At 41.8% G+C, this 20,069-nt stretch overlaps 2 protein-coding genes across 2 annotated transcripts in view; both read left to right on the top strand.

Moving 5' to 3' along the window:
* The window catches only part of LOC127628006 (interferon-inducible GTPase 5-like), a 31,732-nt gene extending 21,631 nt beyond the window's left edge, over positions 1-10,101 (top strand). The window contains exons 3-5 of the mRNA XM_052104658.1: positions 4,141-4,225; positions 7,587-8,160; positions 8,702-10,101. Coding sequence (XP_051960618.1) covers positions 7,587-8,160; positions 8,702-9,318 — 1,191 coding nt within the window. The 5' untranslated portion in view covers positions 4,141-4,225 and the 3' untranslated portion in view covers positions 9,319-10,101. The remainder of the gene's footprint in view (positions 1-4,140; positions 4,226-7,586; positions 8,161-8,701) is intronic.
* A 1,454-nt stretch (positions 10,102-11,555) lies between these two features.
* LOC127628008 (interferon-inducible GTPase 5-like) lies at positions 11,556-17,256 on the top strand. The gene is made up of 4 exons (XM_052104661.1): positions 11,556-11,623; positions 13,385-13,469; positions 15,550-16,102; positions 16,263-17,256. The coding sequence occupies exons 3-4, from the start codon at positions 15,550-15,552 to the stop codon at positions 16,886-16,888; spliced, it is 1,179 nt and encodes a 392-aa protein (XP_051960621.1). The 5' UTR covers positions 11,556-11,623; positions 13,385-13,469; the 3' UTR covers positions 16,889-17,256.
* The last annotated feature ends 2,813 nt before the right edge of the window (positions 17,257-20,069 follow it).

The following is a 20,069-nucleotide window of genomic DNA, read 5'->3' as shown; positions in this document are numbered from 1 at the left end:
GACCGACTCGACCCTGAGATTGTAAAATCTGGCAAAGGTATTGGGTGTTGCCCAGCCCACTGCACTGCAGATGTCTGCTAAGGAGGTGCTATGGGCCAGTACCCACGAGCATGCCACACTTCTGGTAGGGTGTGCTCAAACCAGCAAGGGGGCGGGCATGGGCTGGGTGTGATAAGCTAAGGAAATAGTATCAAAGACCCAGTGAGCTAACCTCTGTTTGGAGATGCCGTTCCCTTTCCGCCATCTACCGAAGCAGACAAAGAGCTGCTCAGAACATCTAGAGCTCTGTGTGGTCCAAATAGATACACAAAGCGTGTACCGGACACAGCAACGAGGCTCACAGCCTGGTCCCTGAAGGGGGTCGTAGGAACCTCGGGCACATAGCCTGATCGCGGCCTCAGGATAACATGAGAATGTGCCGGACCGAATTCCAGGCAAGTGTCGCTGACAGAGAACGCATGCAGGTCCCCAACCCTCTTGAAGGAGGCTAACAAAGGAGGAGATGGCGGGCGAGTCGTAACATATGACGAGAGCGCACGCCGCCACAGGGCGCCCCAACCCTGTCAAGAGGTGTCTGTGGTCACCACGACAAGTCTGGACACCTGCTGCAAGGGGGACTCCAGTCCGCAGAAAGCTGAGGTCTGGCCAAGGGTTGAAAGTCTGATGGCAAGAAGGGGTGATTGTCACATGGTATGTTCTGTGGCGCCATGCCCATCTCAGGACTCGAGTCTATAGCCAGTGATGAAGCTGTCTCATATGCATCAACCCGAGTGGCTGACTGACTGAGCGCGCTCGTTGGTGAGACGCGCTGTCATTGAGACTGAGTCTAACTCTATGCCGAGAAAAGAGATGCTCTGAACCAGGACGAGCTTGCTCATTTCCCAGTTGACCTAAAGCCCTAGATGGCTGAGGTGCCTGAGCACCAGGTCCCTGTGAGCGCACAGTAACTCTCTCGAGTGAGCCAGGATGAGCCAGTCATTGAGGTAGTTGAGTATGCGGATGCCCACTTCCCTTAGCGGGACAAGAGCTACCTCTGCGTTCTTCGTGAAGACGTGAGGGGACAGGGACAGGCCGAAGGAGAGGACCTTGTACTGATACGCCTGGCCGTCGAACACGAACCGTAGGAAGGGTCGGTATCGAGGCAGAATGGAGACGTGGAAGTATGCGTCCTTCAGGGCTACCGCCGCAAACCAATCTTGCTGTCGAATGCAGGTAAGAATCTGTTTCTGCATGAGCATTTTGAACATGAGTGTAATGCCAGGTTGTGAACTTGCAGGTCCAAGATTGGTCGCAGCCTGCCGCTTTTTTTTGGGGTACGATGAAATAAGGGCAGTAGAAACCCTTATCCATCTCGGCTAGTGGGACGGGCTCTATTGCATCCTTGAGGAGCAGGGTCGTGATCTCTGCTCTTAATCGAACTTAATCGCGTAGCCGAGTCAGATTATCCTGGCCGGCCAGCACGACGGATTGGGAAGTGAAAGCCACACATCCAAACTCTGCGCGAGGGGCACTAACGGGACGATCGTTTTTAACGTACCAGGCGGGGCTTGGGTAATAGCACGTCGGGAGGCAGAAGAGCCTCAAAGCACTTACCTTGCTTCGCGCACCCGGCAGGGGGCGGGTTAGAGACTGAGGAATGGGTCCAAGAGAGGCGTCTTCAGAACTCGTCAGCACTGGCCTGCCGGGGCTGAGCAGTCGCGGGACCGGAGGTGAGAGAACTGTAGAGTTTTGGGGCCTGAGATCGAGGCCGTGAGAATGGCGCGCACCGACTGGATGACCCAGGGAGTGAGGAAATTGATCTTTATTGAGAATGTGGGTGCCGCAGCCCGAAGGTGGTGTGGCAAATGATACAAGGATTCTCCTCCTGGCCCTCCACCGGGGACGGAGTGGTCTTGGTACCAGCTCCTGAGCGAACATCTGACTGCCTGGGTCGCCCATCGCAGGAGCGCTTCGGAGCTTTCCTGGTCCTGGAAGGGGTCACAGAGACGGGGGGGCGTACACCGCCTGCGAGGTGCTCGACGCTGGGGCTGAGAGCTGGGCCCGGGTTGAGGCGGAGCTACCTGTTGTTTAGCCACAAGGGGACGCCCTCGGCGAGCAGGTGGGGCGCGCTGGTTTGGCGGTGCTGCAGCAAGATGTGCCATCTGCTTATTCACCACCGAAAACTGCTGGGCAAAGTCATCGACGGTGTTGCCGAAGAGGCCAAGCCGGGAGATGGGGGCATTGAGAAAGTGTTTCTTGTCAACGTTGCGCATCTCGACCATTTTCAGCCAGAGGTGATGCTCCTGGACCAAGAGGGTGGCCATCGCCCGCCCGAGTGCCTGCGCTGTGACCTTCGTGACTCTGAGATCGAGGTCGGTGGCAGAGCGCAGTTCCTGCAGCACGTCGGGGTCGGAACTACCCAGGTGCAGATCATTGAGTGCCTTGGCTTGGTGAACATGCAGGAGAGCCATGGCATGCAGGGCGGAGGCGGCCTGCCCAGTGGCGCTGTAGACTTTCGAGGTCAGTGATGATGTCATTCTACAGGCTCTGGAGGGGAGTACCGGGCGGTCCCGCCAGGTGGCGGTGTTATCTGGACACAAGTGAATCGCAACTGCTCTGTCCACCTGGGGGACCTCTGTGTACCCATGGGCCGCCCCGCCATCCAGGGTAGTGAGAGTGGATGTGCGGAGGGGTCGGTTCCGGGCAGTAAAAGGTGCCCTCCACGACCACGTCAGCTTGTCATGCACCGGGGGGGAGGCGTGGCTATGAGTGGTGCCCTGACTCGAGTAACCGATCGAGTAGCCGTGAGGGGGGGAGGCTCCAGGCCAGCCTCGCGCTTACTGCGGCCCGGGAAAGCATAGCGGACATCTGCGCATCAGCCTCAGACTGGGCGAGCAGACCCGAAGGTGGCAGCCTAGTGGAGGTAACAGCATCAGATGCCGCTGTGACGCTCTCCGATGCAGTGGCGCTGTCGTCATCCAATTCCGGGGGTTCAAGGGAGAATGCCGGCTGGCCGCATGCCGGGGGGCGGGTGGTTCATGTGGATTTACCCAGTGAAACCAAGCCCGTCGTTATCCCCATATTGCCTTCATCGCCAGCCGGGTCGTCCTCAAAGGAACGACGCAGAAGGCGGCAGTAGTGGCTTTCTCTTGTTAGAAAAGAAAGCCACGACCGCAATGTTGCCATGGCTATGTTCTCGCACTGAGAACATGAACCATTCATAAAACGCTGCCTGTATGTGATCGCAGCCCAGGCATGCGAGGCAGCTTTTATGACCATCAGAAGTGGAGAGAAATCAACTGCATCCAGGAACTACACAGAGGCGGAAAGACATCTTTAAAAAGACACGTCCTGAAAAGGACGTTCAACGCCTGCTGTGTATTGCTCTTTTATGAGTGGGAACTCAAACTCTTTTAGTTGAAATAAACTCTTTTTAGGAGGAGAAACACTCTTTCAGGCAATGGAAGCGCTATCGAAGTGCCCAGGGGCATAGACTGCACAGCTTGCTGAGAGAGAGAACGCCAGCTGGAAATGCGCCGTAGTTCCAACAGCAGTGCTTATCGCCAGTAGAGGTGAATGAAAGAGCTTCCTGTTGCACAACCGTTCGGCTCCGAAGAAAAATTCTGACTGGCACTCGCTGCCCCACTTCCCTTTATACCCATATGTCCGGGGTGGGGCATGCAAATTCTGTCTACCAACTTGACATTGGCCTTTTCTCAGGTTCAGAGGTACGTTTAGCATCACAGGAAGACCCCTTGTGTCCCCTTTTGTCACTTAATTCGACACAACGTCGAGTGAGTGACAGAAGGGGAACTTGCAGAGATTAAATGTGTGAAAATAAAATGTAGAGCTAAGAATGGATATGAAGTAAACAATGCAGTAATTTTGTCTGTAGAGAACTGAACTGAAACTGACATATAATTGCATTATATTATATTATATTATATTATATAATATTATAGTATAGTATATTATATTATATTATATTATATTTGATATTAAGTATATAATATATTGGTGTCAGGAACTGAACTTGAGACCAAGCCTTTAGTTTACTCTTATCCATGTTACTATGGTGATCTATAGCAATAAAATATAAAGAGTTTGTGTGGATCATCATCTGTTTACTCTTCTGTCTATGTTACTGTTTTACTTTCATAGGAAAAACACATCACATCTTCATCTACTATCATTACTTTGGTGTTGAGAGTATAACTGATTGTGACGCTTGCTCTGAAGTGTAAAGGTAAGAATAAGTTCTGCATAAGGATGCATTCGAAGTGTCCAGCTCTCTTTTCTGAAACGAGACATCCTAGATGACGTATGCAGCCGAGAAATACAACCTCCGGAAGACGCATCCTTCCAAACGAGAGACAGCCGTTGTTTCACATTGCAAACGCACATTAAATGACTGCAGCCTTTGTAGATCATACAAGTTTTACATGATGCAGAAATGATGTATTAAAGCGTGTTGTCAATGAAATATCACTAAATAATATAACCACAACTTACCTTAAACATCTTTTGACTATAGATAATTATAGAAAGATATAGAAATATAGAAAAGACAATATAGAAAAATATATATTGTAGAATATCTGCCATCTGTGTACAGAACAATCACTAGAAGACAACTCAACCCATGTATCCACGACATATCAGCAATGATCGATGTCCAGCACTGTCTGATTCAACTTTTAAATTAACAATCTTCAAGATTTCATTGTGAATCTGACAATATCTCATGCAATATACATTTGCATAATAAAAAGAAAAGTTGACAAACTGGCCAACAGCAATTATGTCTGTAAACAATAAATAAATCCTTCTGTAAGATTAGCAACACACACTCTCACACACTCTCACACTTTCACAAAAACTCACACACACTCACACACACTCACACACTTTCACACACACTCACACTCTCTCTCACACACACACACACACACACGGAAGTTCGTCCTTCGTTTTCGAAGAAGACCAGCTTTCGTCACCATCGTAGGTAGGGGAGGGGAAGGGAAGATATGTTCATTGATCAGCAACATTTTGTCGTTGGTGAACGCGGAAGTGTCCGACCAGCCCAATGCATGCTCTGAATGTCCGGTTGCAGTGGGGGCAAACCGGAAGTGGTGCAGCAGCAGTAGCAATTGGGATTCGGGTTCCTCCTTTTCTTTATTGTCGTTTTTCTTTGGCTGCAGCAATCCGACTGGCTTCGAAGTTGGTGGCTCCGGATTTTACAGCAGTCCTCCAGGCGTTGCGATCCTGCGTGTTTACTTCCCAGTTGTTGGGGTCAATCCCGAAATCCTTGAGTGTTGTCTTCAGCGTATCCTTGTAACGTCTCTTTTGCCCGCAGCGTGATCGAGCTCCATTCTCCAGTTCTCCATAGAAGATGCGCTTTGGTAATCGCTCGTCCGACATGCGTGCGACGTATCCACTCCAGCGCAGCTGAATTTGTTTCAGCATTGTAAAGACACTGGGTAGATTCGTTCTCTCCAGGACTTCAGTGTCCGGGATTCTGTCCTGCCACGTGATGTTGAGGATGCGCCGCAGGCAATTGAGATGGAAGTGGTTCAGTTTTCTGGCAGTTTTCTAGACAGTCCACGTTTCCGAGCCATACAGCATGGAGGACAGGACGACGGCCTTGTACATCCGTAACTTCACAGACAAGTTAATTCCACGGCGATTCCAAACAGATGAGCGTAAGCGTCCTAAGTTGCAGCTGGCTTTTGAGATTCGGGAAATAACTTCATCGTAGATCAACACGTGTCGAGAGAAGGTGCTTCCAAGATAGGTAAATTTCTCGACGGCAGATAGAACTTGATTGTTGATGCTCAATACCGGTTCTACATAGGGTGTGCCAGGAGCAGGTTGATGCATCACAACTGTCTTTTCTGTACTGATTGCTAGTCCGAAGTTGTCACAGGCGGCGGAGAACAAGTCCAAACTTCTTTGCATATCCATTGCGGTGGTGGCATTAAGAGCGCAGTCGTCTGCAAAGAGCATCTCGCGCACATGTTCAAAGGAGACCTTCGTCACTGCTTGAAGCCTTCGCAGGTTGAACAGTTTCCCATCTGTGCGGTAACGGAGTTTGATGACGGGGTTCTCGTCTTTGTAGGCGTCCCACAACATTGCGGAGAAAACGAGACTGAAGAGTGTTGGAGCAAGAACACATCCTTGTTTAACTCCGGTGGTGACAGGAAAGGGTTCCGAAGCGACACCATTGTCGATAACGTGGGCGAGCATACCGTCGTGCAGTCCACGGACGATTTGAATGTATTTGTCTGGACAGCCGTATTTCTGCATGATTTTCCATAGGCCATCTCTGTTTATAGTGTCGAAGGCTTTTGTGAGGTCGATGAATGCTGTGAAGAGACTGACATTTTGCTCCTGACATTTTTCTTGGAGTTGACGAACTGCGAAGATCATGTCCACGGTGCTCCGTTCTTTGCGGAAGCCGCATTGTGTTTCGGGCAGAAGGCCTGATTCCAGATGTGTTGTAAGGCGGTTGAGAAGAATCCTGGCCAGGATTTTGCCAGCGATGTTCAGGAGTGAAATTCCTCTGTGATTGTCACAGATTTGACGATTGCCTTTCTTTTTGTAAAGATGGACGATGGTTGCGTCTTTGAAATCCTGAGGAATTTGGCCCTGCATCCAAATTTCTTGAAAAAGTCAATCGCCAGAGGAGCTGGATGCCGCCATTCTTGTATATCTCTGGCGGAATCGCATCCGATCCTGGCGCCTTTCCGTTTGACAGTTGTCTGACTGCCTTCTGAGTTTCCTCCAGGGCATCGTTGGTTTCGACCTGCGGCAGCCTGTCCAGTGCTTCCACACACACACTCTCTCACAATCTCACACACTCTCACACTCACACACACACAAACACACACACACTCTCTCTCTCTCTCTCTCTCTCTCACACACAAACACACACTCACTCTCACACACACACTCACACACAAACTCACACACACACACACGCTCACACACACTCACACACACACACACTCTCTCTCTCTCTCTCTCACACACAAACACACACACACACACTCTCACACACACTCAGACACAAACACACACACACACACACACACTGCAGTAAGTGAATACCAATTTGTGAATTAAAGTTAGTAAATAGGGTCTTGGTTAGTGAATATCAGCTTAGTTAGGCAAAAGTCGTCTGCAGTCATTTAATGTGTGTTTACAATGTGAAACAAAGTTCCTTGTTGCTGTTAATGATTTGAATCCTCCGACTTGCCGTAGATACCTCAAACACGATAGAGGAGTATGGAAAGCCAAGAGGATCAGAATTCACGTGTTTTGTATCGCCGTATTAAGATTTCAAACGCTGTTTTCTAAACGGTGTAAGGCGTTAAGTATTACATAAACGCTGTACGCATTCATTTGCTCATGTACATAACTCCTCCTCTATCGGTTTACTTTGGAAACATGTCAAACTTACTCAATCTACAGTGATATGGGATGCTACTGCAACTCCGTAATCTGTTTGGATCTCAGTGATTGACACTTGTGATTATATTTTAAATTGGCATTTTATGTGCTTCATTTTAATGTCATGCATTTCTATTGACAATAATTTTTTATAGATGGCTACATCAGAAGATTACTCTGTTATAACTCAGGAGGAGCTGGAAGATCTTAAAGAATTGATATCTACTCAGGATCTGTCATCAGCTGTTGACACCATCAAACATTTCCTCGACCAGCAAGATCGTGTAGAACTTAATATTGCTGTGACGGGGGAATCTGGTTCTGGAAAGTCCACATTTATCAATGCTTTTAGGGGTTTGAGAGATGAAGATGAAGACGAGGATTCAGCTGAAACTGGTGAAGTGGAGACTACTAAAAAACCCAAAGCTTACAAACACCCAAAATATGAAAATGTGAAATTCTGGGATCTTCCTGGAATCGGAACACCAAAGTTCAAAGCTCATGAGTATCTTGAACACGTTCAGTTTGAGCGCTATGATTTTTTCATCATCATCGCTTCAGATCGTTTCAGAAAATACCACACTGACCTGGTCAAAGAGATCAAGAGAACGAAGAAGAATTTCTATTTTATTCGTTCCAAGATTGACTCCAGTATTGATGCTGCAAAGCGAAGAAAAAACTTTAATGAGAAAAAGACGCTGGACAACATACGAGAGGACTGTGTCAACGGTTTGTTGATTCTGTTTATTACATGACAGTGTTTTGAAGTGTGAACTTTATTCACTGTTGAACTAATTTCTCGAATCCCAGTTTAAAGCTGCACTCAGTAATTTTCATTATTTATAAGAAAAGTACTTTCATGAATCTGTTTAAAATCATGAACACTCACATGAAGTTCAGATTTCATCAGTACATTAATATAATCTGTTTTATTTTACATGGAGCGGGTCGCCTCATGGGGGCTGCCATGTTGTGATGACATGACCAGCTGAATACTACTAACTTCAATAATTAATAAAATAATGTAATAAATGAATCATTGATGACGGCTAACTGTGCCATTGATCAGTTCAACTGATGAGTGTTCAGGAAACAGTCTTTAACCTTTAATTTACTGCTGTGTTATGAATAAATGTATCGCTCATATTTATAATACAATATAATTAATAACACTAAAATGATGCAACAAGCAAAGATGATTGTTTATGAGTAATATAATTATCATTAATATAAGCAGTGTCTTATAATCATGTGTTTTCTGTGTCTGTAGGTCTGAGAGAGATCGGTGTAGAGGATCCTGTTGTGTTCTTGATTTCTGGTTGGTATTTCAACAAGTATGATTTTAATTCACTGCATGAGAGGATAAAGTCTGATCTCCCACAACACAAGAGACATGTGCTGATGTTGACTTTACCAAATATCATAACGGAGATTATTGAGAGAAAGAAGAAATCTCTAGAGAAAGACATTTTAAGTGTAGCTTTTTTATCTGCTAGTGCGGCTGCAGTTCCTGTTCCTGGTCTTTCAGTTGCTGTAGATATAGGTCTCTTAGTAAATGAGACACTAAAGTACAAGACTGCATTTGGTCTGGATGATGAATCTCTGAAGAAGATCAGTGAAAGATCTGGGAAGAGTATTGAGTTTCTAATGAGTGTGATGACATCAGTTGTGCGTGAAGGAATAACTACTGCTTCAATGATCCATCTGCTGAAACAAAGCTCTCTTTATGTGACAGAAGAAGCTGTTGAGCGTGTTGTTAGTTTTATACCCATGATAGGCCAAGCTGTGGCTGGAGGATTGTCTTTTCTGGCAGTTTCATACATGCTGAAGAAAATACTGAAAGAAATAGCTGAAGATGCCAAGAATGTGCTTCTGGCATCAATGTAATTAAATCAGACAGATTTTAGGCTCCAGTAGCTTCATTTCTTCCAGCGTTCATCACTGTTCTATTGTTCTGCACTGTTTGGGGGTACTTACATTTTTTTTTGCTAACTTTTAATATATATTAGAATTGTAATAATCAATATGACTCTAATTTGATTTACATACCTTTATAATAGTAAAATAATCTGACAATAATAAAATGGAGTGGTGGTGGTGTAGTGGGCTAAAGCACATAACTGGTAATCAGAAGGTTGCTGGTTTGATCCCCACAGCCACCACCATTGTGTCCTTGAGTAAGGCACTTAACTCCAGGTTGCTCCGGGGGGATTGTCCCTGTAATAAGTGCTCTGTATAATACATTGGTACTCAGGAGGTTGCTGGTTCGATCCCCACAGCCACCACCATTGTGTCCTTGAGTAAGACACTTAACTCCAGGTTGCTCCGGGGGGATTGTCCCTGTAATAAGTGCTCTGTAAGTCCCTTTGGATAAAAGCATCTGCCAAATGCATAAATAAAATTAGAGTATAACTCGAATAAGTATAAATGTGAGGAATTCTGACATTTTTAATGGTTATTTTTTAAACTTGTTAAACAGTTATTGTGTAACTGCTTTTATTCACAGAACTGTGTTGATTTATGTGTACATGATCATATACTCCAATAATTATAGAGGAATAATTCATCCAGTGAAACTTGTTTATAAATGGGATAGTTATCTGTTCATATAAATGTTGGGCTTTATTATCAGATGTTTCTTTATTTGTCTTTCTATTGTGTATTTTTTTAACTGAGAAAATGAATTATAATAAAGAATAAAGTTCAATAAATGATACCTGTCTATATGGAGTTTGTTGTCTTTGTTTGGAAACCTTGTCTAAGTCACAGGTTTGTTGAATTGTAATGTTTGTCTCACGGTGTGTTACACAAATAAAGAAGCTCTAATTTATTGTCCAGTACAAGTAAAATAAATTGTGTTTAATAATTCAAACACATAATAGCTGAAACCCATTCCTCCACTACATTTAACCTCAAATGCTTGGCATTATGTAATCTGCACAGAATATAAAGAAATCAATAATTGACACAGATACATTAAATGCTTGTTATGTCACAATACATTTACTAATCTTTCTGTATTTAATATATAAGATGTTTAAAGTGTCTTTGCTGTAGCATGTAATTCACATTGCCATACAAATGCATTAGTTAAATGTGACAGTCAGATATAAATATAAAAATCTCTGTCATCTTTTGCACTTGTTACAGTATACAGATCACCAGGGTGGTATTCTGATTTAATAATAATACCTGACTATATGGAGTTTGTTGTCTTTGTATGGACACATTTTCTAAGTCATATATAAGTTGTATAAATGGAGATAAAAACATACAATAGAGATGACTGAACATCACATTATAAGTGGAGATTAAAACAAATGAGTTTTGACACCTGAAGATGACACTGTATCCCTCTAATTATCTTGTGTAAATAGCAGCATTTTATTCTCACATTTAGTTACTGCAATAAAATACACAAAATATTGTCTTAAACTTTGCCTAGACTTGAATGTTATCATCACTGCCCCTGTAAACATGAATAGATCCTCCAGACACCCTCTTAAGTAACCTCAAATATCCTGTTCATGAACTCAAAACACTTTCAGGGGTAAGAAATACGACTCATAATCCTGCTTTTGTTTTTCCTTCTCCGTCTCTCATTGACTCTCAAAACAGGTCTAACCAGAATACACAAAAGACAGAGTCTAAAAAAAGATGATTTGAATAAATGGGCAGAGACAGTCATGCAGGGCATATAACACAATTCCATACCTATTGATCATAAAAGAACATGTGATAGCACTAGCCAAAATGTGATTATGAGTTTATCAGACTATAACTGTATATACAGTACTTGTCTTATTAAATGTATTACTACTATAATTCCCCTCTGTGTCATTATCCTCATCTACTGACAATGACAAAGATGATTTCAGCAATCTATGTGTGTATCTTTTGTGTACTGGAAGAACAATGATGTTTTTACCAGTAAATACTATGTTGAGCAGTAACTGACATGGCAAATGGACGACAGACATAAAGAGTATTTTTAAAAGCAAATGTCATTATATACAGCAATAACACTGAATCGGTAACGTCTCAAACACTTCCTCCCCCTCCCCTCCCCTAAAAACTCATGACCCATGTGACTTATTAGAAAAGATTTTCATGTGTACACAGAAGATTAACACACATGCAGAGACCTCAGAGAGTTGCTGCGGATATTTCCTCTGTTCAAGCCCTTCACAAGGTGAATAAACACTTTTAACTTTCAAATAAAATAAAAATGTATGTATTTATTTTAATATCATTGAAATCTTGATGTTTGTATTATAGTGCAATTATATCTTCATAGACTATAGGGCGACATTATCATTTGTAATCAGTCAAATATTTCTCTGTTAGCACACATGTCATTGAACATCTTCAAATAATGCCTTAAAAATTCTGTTCTAAATTTTTCTTTATTTACTTTAAACATGTCATCAAACACGCCTCTACAAGTGATAAAACATATGTGCGTTGGCACGGAAACTCGCATACGTGCAAATTTGCTATTTTCAGTTTAAACTGGACCTGATTGACACAACCGACCCAGAAAACTGGGGGGGGGAGGTGGGACAGGATCACGTCATATGAGCGTGAAGTGATCATCTGTGATCTGCAACTGCTTTCGAGTCCTTGAAGTGCGTATAACGTGCGAGTAAGAGCAGCCAGTAGATAAGATGGTGCCCTACACAGACTGTGTATACGTGTAAGGAGCAGCGGTTCTGGGTTTAACCATGCATTTAACAAAAAATATATATATTTGTCCTGCATAAATTGAGATTTTGCCCAATATATTAGATTAAATCATGTTTAATGAAATATTTAAGGTGTGGATTTGGCTTTGGGAAACTGACCAGCAGTTATGTGCCACTTTATCCCGAAGCAGAAATCGAAACCTGGTCAAATAAATGAGATAATGCCACTATGAAATTCTTTATGTGAGAGTGGAAATCTTTACTAACCAAATGATCAATTGTACAATAGAGGCATGAAAGCAGAATGATCTGCCTGCAAATCAGGACACACTGATCTGCAAGATCATACATGTTTATTAGTTTTGTGTGTGTGTCAGACGGGATTCAAGTAAAAATGCCAATATACAGTATTATTCAGCTTACATATTCAATTGAGGGCACTCTAACATTCACAACCCAGCAGAACCGGGCTTGCATCTATCTGCAGCTGCACTAACATGATGGCAAAACAACAAGATACCGTACTTATCTATTCATTTATTATCAAATAGTAGTGCAACCTACTAGCTTTTTCATTTTTGTTGTTTTATGACCTTTTGTGCCATATATTGTTTTACTTTTTTAAATTGGGGCAAGTTGTCACTAAAGTTCAACATGTGTTCAATGAACTGTATCTTTTTTCCTGGTCAATAATGGTGAAAATGTTCAACAGCTGTTTTGTAGTCAAGACTTCAAAGTTTTCACTAGACAGAAATTGACTTTCAATCAAACGTATTTACTGCAGCACAAAGTGTGACAACTAGCCCTTATCTGCCCTATAAACTGTATATGAAGATAGTCTGATATTTCTGTTATTAATTTCTAGTGTCTCATGATTCAAACAGACCTATAAAGAGTCATCAATCAGAAATGGTCAAAGATGGAAATCAACACATAACTTGCAGAGATTAAATGTGTGAAAATAAAATGTAGAGCTAAGAATGAATGTGAAGTAAAAAATGCAGTAATTTTGTCTGTAGAGAACTGAACTGAAACTGACATATAATTGCATTATATTATATTATATTATATTATATTATATTATATTGTATTGTATTGTATTTGATATTAAGTATATAATATATTGGTGTCAGGAACTGAACTTGAGACCAAACCTTTAGTTTCCTCTTATCCATGTTACTATGGTGATCTATAGCAATAATATATAAAGAGTTTGTGTGGATCATCATCTGTTTACATTTCTGTCTGTTACTGTTTTACTTTCATAGGAAAAACACATCACATCTTCATCTACTATCATTACTTTGGTGTAGAGAATATAACTGATTGTGACGCTTGCTCTGAAGTGTAAAGGTAAGAATAAGTTCCCTATCTGTCACTCACTCAACATTGTTTCGATGTAGTGACACTAGGGGTCGCTCTTGGGAGCCCCAAACACCTCTGATAGTTGAGAAAAAGCGAATGGGAATCAGTGAGTGGAATTTGCTCCCCCGGATATTTGAGTACAGGAGCTGCCTCGCAACCATTCATTCAGCTTTTTTCTTTAGAGCCGAGTGGTGTTAAACAGCGAGTTCCACTGCCGTTCCATTTACCTCATGTGAACAAGCATATGCTGTTGGATATATGGCGCATTTCGGTGGCTTTCTCTCCCTCTGCACGATTGATGCAGTGTACGCCCCTGGGCACTTCGACAGCTAAAAGACTATATTTCCTGTGCCAGAAAAGAGTATATTTTCGGACTAAAAGAGCATGCACTGACGGACTAACGGAGTCTTTTTAAAGATGCCTTTCTGTCTTTGTGTAATTCCTGGATGCGGTCATTATCTCTCCGCTTCTGATGGCCACAATCACTGCCTCACGTGTCTGGGCCAAAGTCACTTTAAAGCAGCATTTTTGGATGGTTCGAACCTGAACTCTCACCACCCTCGATGGTGGGGTGGCCAAGGGATATACGTAAATTCCTCAGATGGATGAGGCGTTTGCGGTGCACTTGCTAAATTATGCCACCTGGCGGAATCCACTGGAACGGAGGCAATTCAGCACATCTTTCCCCGGCATGGCTCAAGATCCCGCACCCCGTCTGCTCCACAAGGGCATCCCCCTGAAACTGCAAAGATGCAGACGGCTCCGCCGCAGCCCGACCCAAGTCCTTGGCCCCAACATAGAGCCCTCCGCAGGAAGCTGATGCCCCCCGCCTTACATTCCACTGCTAAGACCTCGAAGAAGGCTCCTAAGCACCCCTGTGACAGACGACCCAGGGAGGAAGATGTCTGCCGAACCCTGGAGCTGGTATCCAGACAATCCTGACCCCCGTTGGGCCGGGAGGAGAATCTTGAGTTCCCTTTTGTTTTGTTTTCGCCGCACCCAAAACGGCGCCTCTTCCATGTGCAGCTGTTGAACCCATGTGACGTATTGCCACATGTTAACCTCCCCTTCAGTCAGGGTGTGGTCTCCGTAGTGTCTTTTCCTCCTGAAAGAAAAGGAAAGGAAAAGAACAACTTCCCTGATGTGAATAAAAAGCATTAAAAGGCGGCTGGTGCGGCCTGCTACCTTACTGATCCCCCCTATCCACAGGGATTTGGGGAACTATATTATTTTTTTGGGGCATTGGGGGACGTTTCCTGATGGAGGGAACGAGACATTGTGTTCCTCTTGCCACAACTCTGTACTACCCACTGAAATGTCCGAGAACCCGTCCCGGCTCCTCAGCACAAAACCTGAATAAGTGGTTGCGAGCCAGCTACTTTTATATCCGGATGTCCATGGGAGTGGCATGCAAATTCCACTTGCCAATTCCCATTCACCTTTTCTCAAAGATCAGAGGTGTTTGGGGCTCCCAAGAGCGACCCCTAGTGTCACTACATCGACACAACTTCTCATTCCCTCCATCAGGGAATGGAGGTTATGACAGTAACCGAGACGTTCTGTATTTCTGAAGATTATTTTTAAACACTTATATCAATTAAAATGACAATGCTTAGATTAAATTGATATTTTAGGGCAATATATTGGGGTAAAGAACACTGTTCCCTTTAAAGGCAGTAAAGATGTTGGAACCTTATTGCATTTTCCAATTTTTTGTAACCATTTAGAAGTTTCTAAACTCATCCCAGACTGTTTGTCGGATTCTTGCAAAATATATATTTTCTGGGTGATTATTCATTTTTACCAGTTTATTGTGAATGCATTACCCAAACTTTACAAAACTTAGACTATTCTGCTGTTCATGTACAGACTACTGAGGATGCATGCCCAATTTCCTCAATGATATGGGGATGCTACTGTAGTGTTTACTACCAAAACAACTTGACAATAGTGGTTATTTTCTCATCTGTTTTGGATCTTGATGATTGTCACTTGTTGCTATACTTTGAAATGTGATTTTAGTTTGGTTTATTTTAATGTCATTCAATTCTGTACTTAACTTTTATAGATGGCTACATCAGAAGATGACTCTGTTATAACTCAGAAGGATCTGGAAGAACTTAAAGAATTGATATCTACTCAGGATCTGTCATCAGCTGTTGACACCATCAAACATTTCCTCGACCAGCAAGATCGTCTAGAGCTTAATATTGCTGTGATGGGGGAATCTGGTTCTGGAAAGTCCACATTTATCAATGCTTTTAGGGGTTTGGGAGATGACGATGATGATTCAGCTGAAACTGGTGAAGTAGAGACCACTACAGAACCCAAAGCTTACAAACACCCAAAATATGAAAATATGAAACTCTGGGATCTTCCTGGAACCGGAACACAAACGTACCTTAAACACGTTCAGTTTGAGCGCTATGATTTTTTCATCATCATTGCTTCAGGTCGTTTCAGAGAATGTCACGCTGACCTGGCCAAAGAGATCAAGAGAATGAAGAAGAATTTCTATTTTATTCGTTCCAAGACTGATTTGAGTATTGATGCTGAAAGAAGAAAGAAAAACTTTGATGAGAAAAAGATGCTGGACAACATACGAGAGGACTGTGTAAATGGTTTGATGTTGATGTTTATTCACTTTAACGTCTTACATATGTCATGGTGTAGCAGGCTAATGTAATTTTTTTAAGATTAATTATTTCTGGTACTCTAACAGCAATGTGATAATAGATCCAAATGCTCAATAATAAATTAATCCTTTTTCTGTGTCTGTAGGTCTGAGAGAGATCGGTGTAGAGGATCCTGATGTGTTCTTGATTTCTGGCAGGGATCTCAACAAGTATGATTTTAATTCACTGCATGAGAGGATGGAGACTGAACTCCCAGAACACAAGAGACATGTGCTGACGTTGACTGTACTGAATATCACAACAGAGATTACTGAGAGAAAGAAGAAATATCTAGAGAAAAACATTTCAAGAATAGCTTTATTATCTGCTGGTGCGGCTGCAGTTCCTGTTCCTGGTCTTTCAGTCGCTGCAGATGTAGCTCTGTTAGTAAATGAGATACAAAAGTACAAGACTGTATTTGGTCTGGATGATGAATCTCTGGAGAGGATCAGTGAAAGATCTGGGAAGAGTATTGAGATTATAAAGAGTGTGATGAAATCAGGAGTGCGTGTTGGAATGGACAAAGATATCATCTTAAACCTGCTGTGTAAAAGCTTTGTTCTTTTAGTAAAAAATACTGTTCAGTTTCAGTTCATTGTTCACTATAAACACAATTTAGGCAATGTGGCGGCTGCAGGATTGTCTTATGTGACAGTTTCATACATGCTGAAGAAAGTTCTGAATGATGCAGCAGAAGATGTCAGGAATGTGCTGATGATCTCACTGAGATAATGTACCAGCATTCATAACTATCTGTGGTAATTAGTACACTATTAGGGGCACTTACAATCTTTTGAGTGTAAATAATTTGTTCCATTTGTATATATTACATTCTGTAGACATATCATACTTTGACTTGAGTGACCTGAATGTTTGAGTCATGAATGTTATTGACACAGTAAACATTAAAAGATGTTCAAAAACACAGAGTCTAATAAAAAAAGGGATGGAATTGTGCTATTTGCTCTGCATGTCTTTCTCTGATCTAAGAAGTAAAAAACAAACAAATAAAGACACAAAGAATCACAATCACAATATACACTCACTGAGCACTTTATTAGGAAGACCTGTACACCTACTTAAGCCGGACGTACAAGTTCTGACACTCGGGAGGTTGTGAACCCCTGCACATGTTACGAGTCAATTTATCTTCATTTATTAATTTGGCAGATGCTTTTTATCGACATCTGATTATTGTACTGATGCAGTGGTGCACAAGATGACATAACGGCCTGGCAAATTCTGTGTTCAAATTTTTGTGCTATTTATCATTACAAGACATAAATCCTGATGAGGTCATTGGTTTATTTCTTGTAGCTTGTGATTTATAAATAAAAAAGAAGACTGATGTGGCCTGGGCCTGCATTATCTGAAAACTCATCTGCTGATTTAAAAAATAACTTTATAATAAATATGGATAATTATTACAAATGCTGTCCGACATTTGACAGATTGAGATTTTGAAGGTGTGAATATATGACTGCATACATCAATCATTGTAGTGGTGATGGCGTAGTGGGCTAAAGCACATAACTGGTAATCAGAAGGTTGCTGGTTTGACCCCCACAGTCACCACCATTGTGTCCTTGAGCAAGACACTTAACTCCAGGTTGCTCCGGGGGGATTGTCCCTGCAATAAGTGCACTGTAAGTCACTTTAGGTAAAAGCGTCTGCCAAATGCAAATGCATAAAGACAGTGTGTTGCTGCTGCCAGTAAACGCATGATAATAAAGTGTACAAAATGTGCAAGATTAAAAAGAAAGTTTGGAAAATTTGTGCACCATTTCTGATGGTTATACTTGTATTTAATTGTAGCACAAATAAGTAGAGTGCAGAATGAGTTATTTTAGTGGAGTAGGCTACCTGTATTATTGAACTTTAGATGTAGGCTACTCCTCATCTGTGACACTGCTTGCATGTTGATAGCAGACATGCTGAAAAGTCTTGATCATGTAAATACACTTTAAAGCCACATATACCAAAGTTTAAAAATCTTATTTTAGCACTGCAGTTGACCAACAGGTTGAACTTTCTATCTAGAAGTCTTGGGTTTCACCAGACTCACGCATTAACAGAAAATTAAACTGCAATATCTACAGTGGATATAAAAAGTCTACACACCCCTGTTAAAATGCCAGGTTCTTGTGATGTAAAAAATGAGACAAAGATAAATCATGTCAGAACATTTTCCATCTTTAATGTGACCTATAACATGAACAATTCAATTGAAAAACAAACTGAAAACTTTGACGGGAAAAAAAAAATACAAAAACTAACACCCTCTTATAACTGGTGATGTGGCTGTGTTCAGAATTAACCAATCACATTCAAACTCGTGTTAAATAGAAGTCATTACACACCTGCCATCATTTAAAGTGACTCTGATTAATCACAAATAAAGTTCAGCTGTTCTAGTAGGATTTTCCTGACATTTTCTTAGTTGCATCTCAGAGCAAAAGCCATGGTCCGCAGAGAGCTCCCAAAGCATCAGAGGGATCTCATTGTTGAAAGATATCAGTCAAGAGAAGGGTACAAAAGAATTTCCAAAGCATTAGATATACCCCGAACTACCAAACACAATACCCTCACTAAATCATTTAGAAAAAATTTGATTAAGGTCAAACTTGAACAAAACAAACAAATTAAAAATACACATCATATAAAAATAGGGCTACTAAACTTTAGATCTATTTCAACCAAAGCACTAATTGTCAATGAAATTATTACAGATCATAGTTTGGATGCACTCTGTTTGACTGAAACCTGTCTTAAACTGGATGAATATATTAGTTTAAATGAATCTACTCCCCCAGGTTATTGTTATAAACACGAGCCTCATCTGAAGGGTCGAGGAGGAGGTGTTGCTACAATTTACAGTGAAGTTTTTGGTGTTACTCAGAGGACAGGATATAAATATAAGTCTTTTGAACTAATAATGCTTAATGTGACACCGTCAAATACAAATATAAATAAAAAATCTCTGTCGTCCTTTACCCTTGCTACAGTGTATAGATCACCCGGGCCTTATTCAGATTTCCTTAGTGAATTTTCAAATTTTCTATCAGATCTTGTAGTTACTGTAGATAGAGCCTTAATTGTTGGTGACTTCAACATTCACATAGATAATGAAAATGATACATTGGGATTAGCATTTATTGATATTCTCAACTCTCTTGGAGTCAGACAAAATGTAACAGGACCAACTCATCGCCATAATCATACGCTAGATTTAATTCTTTCATATGGAGTTGATGTTGATAATATAGAAATTCTGCAGCAGAGCGATGACATCTCGGATCATTACCTCGTCTCTTGTATGCTGCGATCAGCTAATGTTACTCAATCTACACCACGCTATCGTTCAGGTAGAACTATTCTTTCGACCACTAAAGATAGCTTCACTAATACTCTTCCAGATCTATCTCATACACTCAATAAACCGCAAAGCCCAGAAGAACTTGATGAATTAACAAAAAATTTAAATGCAGTCTTCTCTAGCACCCTTGATGTTGTCGCCCCACTTCGATTAAAGAAAATAAAAAAATAAGCCCTGCACCATGGTACAATGATAACACTCATGCTCTCAAGAGAGCAGCTCGGAAAATGGAGCGCATGTGGAAAAATACTAAATTAGAAGTATTTCAGGGTGCATGGAAGGATAGTGTCTGTAGCTACAAACACGCACTCAAAGCTGCCAGGTCAGCATATTTTAGTAAACTCATAGAAAGTAACCACAACAATCCTAGATGTTTATTCAGTACTGTGGCTAAATTGGTTAGGAATAAAGCCTCAACCGAACCAGATATTACGTCACACCTCAAGAGTAATGACTTCATGAATTTCTTTACAGATAAAATTGAAATAATCAGAAATAAAATTGGAATTATGCAATCATCTGTCATAGCACCTCAGA

The sequence above is a fragment of the Xyrauchen texanus genome, chromosome 34, assembly GCF_025860055.1.
Source record: "Xyrauchen texanus isolate HMW12.3.18 chromosome 34, RBS_HiC_50CHRs, whole genome shotgun sequence".
NCBI lineage: Eukaryota > Metazoa > Chordata > Actinopteri > Cypriniformes > Catostomidae > Xyrauchen > Xyrauchen texanus.
Note: the sequence above shows the minus strand (reverse complement) of the source record. Positions and strands in the feature narration are given on the sequence as shown.